This window comes from Cariama cristata, unplaced genomic scaffold, assembly GCF_000690535.1.
Source record: "Cariama cristata isolate BGI_N322 unplaced genomic scaffold, ASM69053v1 scaffold19351, whole genome shotgun sequence".
NCBI classification, from domain to species: Eukaryota; Metazoa; Chordata; class Aves; order Cariamiformes; family Cariamidae; genus Cariama; species Cariama cristata.
In genome coordinates this window covers 22741-31326 of record NW_009600056.1, presented here as the reverse complement: position 1 = coordinate 31326, position 8586 = coordinate 22741, and the positions used below count along the sequence as shown (strand labels likewise).

At 36.5% G+C, this 8586-nt stretch overlaps 1 protein-coding gene across 1 annotated transcript; it reads left to right on the top strand.

Annotated features, from left to right (window-relative positions):
- Nucleotides 1-262: 262 nt before the first annotated feature.
- On the top strand, nt 263-5539 carry FBXO9 (F-box protein 9; the record flags this gene model as incomplete). Its single annotated transcript, XM_009709915.1, has 6 exons — nt 263-381; nt 677-767; nt 1752-1847; nt 2621-2714; nt 3462-3616; nt 4940-5539. Coding segments are annotated over 6 exons (664 nt in total), but the record flags the coding sequence as incomplete, so codon positions are not given.
- Nucleotides 5540-8586: the final 3047 nt, after the last annotated feature.

Here is an 8586-nt window from a genome sequence, read left to right as displayed (position 1 = left end):
TGATTCTGTGAGTGGTGGTGGTCTGTACTTGGCTGAAAATGGCATTGTGCTCTTGAAATTGACTGGGAGGAGGAAGTGGCTTTCAAATGCTCCAGGATTAAGTAAATTAGTCAGTGATTTTAAATTGTGAGCTGCTGTTGTTCGGGAAAGTTTCTTTCAGTTGCGTCCAAACTAAATAATGGAGCATGTTCCTTTGATACATAAAAGCTAAACAAGGTTTGCAAGAAAATTATGGGGTTTGCTTTTTTCTGTTTTTCACTAGAGATCCTGAAATCTGGCATCAAGTCTGTTTGAAAATATGGGGCAGGAGCTGCAATAAACTTGTTCCATATGCCTCTTGGAGGGAAATGTTTTTGGAAAGGCCTCGCGTTCGATTTGATGGTAAGGTGTACTTTTGTAAATTATTTGGGGTTTTTTACTGCATGCAACTGTGACAGAAACAATCAGGTAGGTTTGATGTTTATGACGTTGATAGATATAATCTGAATTTGTTTTGGCTTTTGAATCTGTAGAGTATCTTTAAAGAGCAGGGAAGCATGCAAGGGATGAAAATAAAAACTTTCATACATTTAAGTAACAAAAGTAAACTCAAAAGTTTTAGATTATTGGCTTTTTTATCTTAAATATTTTATGTATTTAATTTTTGTTCGTATACTTTTATCATCCTTTCCTGCAGGTGTATATATCAGCAAGACAAAATACATACGTCAAGGAGAACAATCTCTTGATGGTTTCTATAGAGCGTGGCACCAAGTGGAATATTACAGGTAGAACTGTAGTACAATGAGTGAGTGAAATGTTTCTCTCTCTTAAGTTCTTTAAATCCAGCCCTTGATATCACAGACATTAATCATTTTGTAAAACTCAATGGAACTACTCCAGTGTGTAAAACTATATATTTTTTGAGAATAGATCTTAAGAACTAGGATTTATTATGATAATTAGAGATGGGCTTAGAAACACATTTCATCCTCAGTTATACCATTTCATGTGGATAAAACTTAAACAGTAACAACAGTAATACTCATCCACAGATTTATTTCCCCAGATCACTTCTGCTTTACATTTCTGATATAATAATTGTTTTCAGCAAAGGGAAAACAAGTGATTATACAAGAATTGTCTTTTAACTTACTTGTAATTGATTGTAAATAATCAAGAGGCTTGGCTTTCTCAACTTGCCATAAATACCTTGCCAGTTGTTTCCTCAGCCTGTTTTTCTGCTGTTCTTCATCTTACTGTTTCCCAGCATTTATTGTTCCCATCTGCTGTCCCTTCTGAGGCTGGAAACTGTTAACAGAAATCATTGAATCTCATGGCTAATTTCTGTAGTCTCACAAGCATCAGCACAGTAAAAATTGATGAGATCCCAGAACCCGAAAAAGTCAACATGACATTGTCCATTCTGTACTGATTTTGTTGCATTTGTCTCAGTTGATGCTAGGAATGGAGAAGCTTACTTGAGGTCAGTTTTGATTCCAGGGTAGCCTTCTTGCTTTGGTTAGAGGTGACAAAACTCTTGAACTTCTGCCCTCTTTCATAACTGTTCATAATGTCATCTTTTAATCCTCAAAACTCTCATTTGATTTCTGATCTCTTTTTTTTCTGTTATATCATGTGTGAAGAAATCTTATTACCTATTAAGTTCTGTATCCTTCTGGGAAACATCCTGTGATTTTTTTTTAAAAAAAAATCACAACAGAAAAAGGATATGTTTTCTAGGTTTGTATTGTGTCATTGTATTTTTGCAGGTATTTGAGATTCTTTCCAGATGGTCAAGTTATGATGTTAACAACTCCTGAAGATCCTCAATCTATAGTTCCTCGCTTACGGACTAAAAATACAAGGTTATTGAAATAAAATATTTGGCTCTACAGTTTTCATTTTACTTTTACCTGGAAATTTCTATTTACTTTTGTCTCAGATTCTATATCCTGACTTACCAAAACAAGAATAAAAATACAATATTATTTATATTGTGTTACAGATGTTTGTAGTTCTCTTCTGAGAACTACAAAACATTTTGGTCTTTATCCAAAGATATCTTTTATTTTAAGGTCCTGATATTGTAATTAGATTTCCTTTGTGGGTTATGTGATTTTAAACTTTTAAAGGAAGTAGATGGAAGAATACATGCAGTTAGCTCGGTGGTTTTAGAATCCTTTAAAAGATACTATTTTGTTATTGACTGCCTTCTCACACTTCCCTGTCTGTTTGAAGGAAAGTGAAGATTTTTGTGGGATATGACTAAATTATTGCTTGATTTCTTTTTGATGTTTGCACAAACTTGTTAAAAATGTAGAAGGTCATTTGTGACTTCAGAACAGGTTTGAGCGGTTTGAAGTCTGAAAATATTTAGCAGTAGGCTAGGTAGAACTGAATAACTTATCTTTACTGTTCTATCTGGAAAAATTAAAAGCAACCTTCCAAGATGTTTTCATCATTTTGTATCATCAGTGAGCCTGGTATTTTACTAAATGGAAATAAAAAATAGTTTCCTTGATTATGATATGCAGCCAGTCTTCTTTTCATTGCTGATACTTGTGTTATAAGTACATCACTCTTTTGAGACAGAGAATATTTTTATGTCCTTGACACTATCCTCCTCTTAACCTCCCAGAACGGATGCAATCTTGCTTGGCCATTATCGCCTTTCCCAGGAAACAGACAATCAAACCAAAGTATTTGCTGTAATAATGAAGAAAAAGGAAGAGGTAGGTAGCAAAATAGAATAGAGGAAAAATAGTTTAAGAGGAGGGGGCTTTTTAGTAAGTTTTTTTCTCAGACTGAATATTTTAAGGCACCTGAAGATTTGCATGACACCAGAGGACTAAAAAATGAATTTCACTTTTTAAATGGTTTAAAAATAAAATATAAATAAGCCTGGTGATCTACCTTGCCTTTCCCAAATCTGTAATAATCTTTTTATTAAGACAGATAAATGTCTAGTTCACATTTGAGCAACAGTTCTTCCTCTTAGGCTTAACTGCCATGTGTGGTGCTATGAGGTAGTGTGTTAACATTGTTAACAAACAGAAGGGAAGGATGAAGACACCGTTTTCTGAAGACAGTTTTGACTGCGTGCAGTTATGTTCCACAGCTTTAAATAAAACTAAATAAGCAATATTCATTACTTGAGCTCTGAATGATTTGATCAACTTATTTACACCACAAAATTTGCTGATTACAAAGTGTCTGTCAAGAGAAACTTGTGAAGAGTTAGAAGTGTTACGTTACAGTGAGTTTGCATAGTTTGGGTGGTGTCCTCTAAGCTTATCTTACTTTCTGTGAAAACTTCTTCCGTAATTACCATCTAAATTGCTGTATTTTCAAGGAATACCAGGACTTGCTTTTAAGTATGAGACTTTAACAATCAGTCCTCAGAGTTACTTAGGCCTCAGGATAAATAGTTGCACAATGTGTTCTTTGTAGGTCATAAAACTTCTTTTCTCTTTGTACAGAAACCAATTGACTACCACAAATATAGGTATTTCCGCCGTGTTCCTGCACAAGAAACCGATCACAGTTTTCATGTAGGACTACAGTTGTGCTCCAGCGGGCGCCAGAGATTCAACAAACTTGTCTGGATACATCATTCTTGTCACATAACTCACAAGTAAGTACATGGAGAATAGGGTCAAAGAAAGATAGTTAACTGTAGAAACACAGGTGACGTTAATTTGTCCAGTACTAAGTACAGAAGATGTGAAGACTCTGAGACTTAACGAGGCTTTTACAAGATGTCGTGAGAACTAACTGATCCTGATTTGATATATCGTAATGAAGTTTTACTTCAAGAAATCCCAGGATTCTAGTAACATTTTATAACAGTATGGGAAGTTTCCTAAGTAGTAGAACTGTAGAATTTTAGCCATTTAAAGGATTTATGCACAGTGTTTGAATGATTTCAGAACTGAATCAGGGTTGAATGACTTAGTGTGGTGCTAGTGAAGGGGTGTGGAAAACATATATTCATTAAGGCCTATTTCTTTTCCTCTGTGGAAGTGCAAGCTAGAAATGTCTGCTCCCATCATGTGAGAACTGTAATGCTTACAACTATCTAATCCAGCAGTGCAGAATATGGGCATGTGACCCGCTGTTCTGGTCACTAACCAAGGCAGAGCCATGGCCACTGTTCTTGCACCTTACACTCTAAATTACTGGCAAATTGGCTGTCCAGATGTTGGCGTTTAGGGTGGATTTAGGCCTTGTCTTCAGTCTTCTTGATCTCTATATTCATTGTTTTTATAGGGACATAGCTCAGCTATTGAACTGTAAGTGTATAAAATCTAGGAAGTAAACTGCTGGTGGTTGGCAGTGTAGGTAACTTCCATAAACAGAAAAATGACTTTTATAAAAAGTAGTATTTTCATACCTAGTTTATGAAGAAGTGGCAATAGCACAGACATTCTTTTCAGCCTGAAGTTCTGTACTGCTCAGGTTCTGCTGTACCTCTCAGTATGGTGGTGTCCTTGTAACTAGAATAAAGATGAGTATAAAACACAGGTAGGAGGATCTATGCTTTTTGTCACTGATGTTCAGAAATACCTGAGTTTCTTCTTTCTAAAGTTTTGTAAACGTAAGTTTTTGCTATCACACTGTATTCTGAATTCAGGGTTCTAAGTGAAACAAATGAGAGGGGATTTTTTTACTTCAAGATTAATATGGTGACTTGAGTGACGTCCTGCGCTGTTTCAAGTCCTGGAGCTAATAATAAGAATGGAAGGCGAAAGTGGTTTCTTTGATACTAAAATGGAAGTGTATTCTGTATAATGTGATTCGGCCAACATTCACATGCTTTCAGAAGAAGGCAGTACGAAAGATAGTTACATTCCAGCTGTGGTTTGATGCACACACTGTGCTGTGGAACATGATTGCAGTATTGAAGGACTTAAACAGCAACTTGTGTCTAATTTAACTTTTACAATACTCTTTGCAGATCAACTGGTGAGACGGCTGTTACTACTTTCGACATTGACAAAATGTACACCCCTTTGTTCTTTGCACGAGTGAAGAGTTTCACTGCTTTTTCAGAAAAGCCGCTCTAAGAAACACCTTTTCCTCTCACAACTCTTGCATGAATAAAAGGTTGTAGCTAATGAGCACTTAAGTTATAAATGTGTATATATTCGGAACGTTTTAAAATTCTGGGAAATTTTTTGAAGGCAGTATGTTCTATCTGATTATGAATGGCTGGGGTTTTGTTTTTAGATCAGGCTTATGAGTATTAAACACCTTTACTTTGTGACAAGAATTTGATACAAAGTTTTGTTGCTTGTTTTGTTGTTGGTTTTGTTACGTTTTTAAACAAATTTTATAAAGCAGTCTGCTTAAAATGTGAGTCTTCATCTGCCTGGACACTGGTTTGTCCAAAAGGAGTTGTTACAGGAGTATCTCACTGTCCCTGGGACAGTGTGTGTGGTCTCTGGTGAAGGCTTGAAATGTGAAGGGGAGAAAGTTGTCTTATATCTGTTAAACTGTGTGACTTAAACGAATTTGAAATAAATGTTTTCTTTAAATTAAACTTATCTTGTTTGCCTTTAAGATCTGGCATTTTGTCAACATCAACCTTAAGAAAAAACACTCAAGGGCAAGCAAGTGTGAAGTATAAAATTTAACTGCAGAGGTAAATCCCCACCAATGCAGTGATGTCATTTGATCTCGATAGAAGTTCCATGGAGCCTGCCTTCTCGACAGGATGGGCACGAAGGGGAGAGGGATTTGGGCCGTGAGTTGTTCTCCTGTGCTGTAGGAGAAGTTTGCAGGGTACGTGACCCTGCGTGGGAACCATCGCAGTGCAATGGGGAAATGCTGGTGTGTCCTGTTTGTGTGTTGGCCAGGTCTGAATGCAGAGGTATGCAGGGCTCACTTGGACGTGACTGTCGTGTTATAACCCTTCATCTAACCTTGCTACAGATGCTGTAAACCATTTGAGCGTTTGTTGTACTAAGATAAATTTTGAGGCTGCTGTAGATGTTCAGGTGCTGTGTACTGCTAATCGGTCCTGGTGCAGGTTCTGTATGCTGCTTCTCCTGCATATATCGCTTGGGGGTGTAGTGCAGACACTGTAATGCCGCTTATTATATATGTATCTTGGATTCTGAAAGAACTGAAGCTTTTTAGTGTAGTTTTTTAAAGCCGTTTTGCATAATTTATCTTTGAACATCTTGTTTCAAAATACTGACCTGGACTTGAGGACTAAAATGTGAAAGCTGTGGAAAGAACTATACTTGTTCCGCAATTTATAAAGTGTATCTTTGCAAGGAGCTACATGATTAAAAATACATCAATAAATCATGATTTTGAACATGCAATCCCTTGCAATTTCTTATTTTGCCAAGAAATCATTATTTTCATGAAGTTAAAGGTGATTAGTTAGGAGTTACCGTGCGTAAGCTACATGCTAGGCAAGATTGACGGGTAGAATTAACCTCTTAATGACTTTTTATTACACTACTTACAGGTTATCTGAGAGGAGTAGAGAAGCGTTCAGGTACATGAGTTCTGAATAAGGATGTGTACACCTGAAACTTCATGCTTTTTCTAGCTAGCCTAATAAGACTCTGCCTACAACACTTTTTTGGCCTATGTCCTTAGACTTCAGTTGCACTATTACTTCATACAACAGAACGTTTAATAAGGAGCTTTGAGTGTTCTCATTGCTGAAGGGAAAAATGATTGCTTAAAATATCAGCTTCATGTTGTGAAATATTGCCAAGTTTGTAAACAGGCAAAGATGTTAGTTACCTACGCTTTTTCTGAGGGTGAAAGATAAAGATGTGATTCAGCCTGCTGAGAAATGTCAGAAGTTTTTGTCACAAGAATGAGGAGATTATTTGTTTAGGTGTAGTTTTGTCCAGTAACCAAGTTGGATGTAATAGAAGAGCCTTCCAATTCAAAACTGTTTTCATACCCAGACTTACCTGCTGCTTCTGAGCTTTTGTTTTTTTTCTTGCCTTGGCCGTGTGTTTGAAATACACTCTGGGCGTAAAGGAAAAGCTAGCTAATGTCCTGTTACTAATTGAGATGTTGATTCACCAGAAGTCTCAGGCAATGCTTATTTTAAGATTATATGAAATATTCCTTCACCAAGAAAATTACGTGAGCCTTCTGTCTTTGGGACTGAGCTGTGATTAATATGCTTGTTCCTCTGCTTTTAGCGATATAAGAAAGTTGAGATAGTTTTGTCTTTTGAAATGGTTTATCAGCAGATACTGTCTGTTCACATGCAGCTATTAAAATAAACTCGTTTCAGCAAAGAAATGGGTGAGTCTTTGCTCTTCCTCCGTTACATCTAGTGAGTTTCAGTAGTCCAAAGCTTTAATTGCTAGAGACTCTATGTTCTTACAATTTACTTTTATTGACCTTTTACTTACCCTATCAAGACATTAGTTGGTATAACTACTTTACTGCTGGGAAGTTGTCCTTTACTAATTATATTAGTAACTTGAATAAAAGAATAAGGTATACAACTATGCAGTCCTTTTTCCCAAGAGTTTATTGTATGAGTTCACTATTGTACAAGTTCACTTATTAAAATGGAAGGAGGCCTACAAGAGGTGACAGAAATGTGGTTCTTGGACCTGTAGATTTCTTTTATGCATGGGATTAAAGACAGCAGAGTGGACAGTTTTGTGGAGAGAAGATGCTCAGATGATCAAATGTTGTGCTGATTTGACTCAGTCTAATTAGAGATTAGCACCAGTTAAACCTTTGTGTGTACTGCTGGGCTGTAGATGGGAGGAGGAAGTAGAGACGGTGTGATTCAGCGCTCTGAGCGAGGGACCGGCAGCAGACACTTTCCAACTGCGAAGTTCAGCTCCTGATTCACTTGGTAACTGTGAGCCATGCTGGTCAGAATTTCAAAAGCACGTGTTTACACAAGGGTTTTGCTTTAAAGAAAGAAAACACTAGAGTCTGGTTTGATTTTTTTTTTATATATTTTTTTTTTATTTTTTAAAAATCCAAGAAAATTCCCCATGAATGTGTGCCAGTGTATTTGGAAACTTTTGTCGATGTTAAAGTGGCTGAACTATTGAGGTGCTTTTCCGTTTTGTCTTTTCTGCTGTCCAAGATGAGAAAAATATAAAAGCTTATATACATTTGCAAACCAGTTTGGATTTCAGAAATTAATGTTATATATGTTATTTAGTATTAATAGCACCTGTAAAGAAATAAAATACTTCCATTTGATAGTCACTCAGTCTGGATTCGAGCTTTGTCCTTTATGCTGAGACTAGCAGCTTTCTTAGTAAAATGACTTGCATAATTGTTTGCTTAAAAGGAGCAATTACTGCTTTGCCTTACCTCTCTCTTGTCCAGAGTATAGTTCCTGAGTCCTTAAAATAATTCTTAAAACCCCAAGTCCTAGATAATACTGGCTGAAAGAAAGGATTTGGAGGAGAAACTAGAGTCTGTTACTGAATGGAACTTTTGGGGATGTATGAAAGTGGTATTCTCTCTTAGCTAAAACTACTTTCAGCTCTGGTAGTGTAGCGTGTTTGAAAGGGTTCAGATGCACCACACTGACATGTACCTATCATTCAAGGCAGTAAGAGACAGGTGTCAAAATTACAGTATAATGTG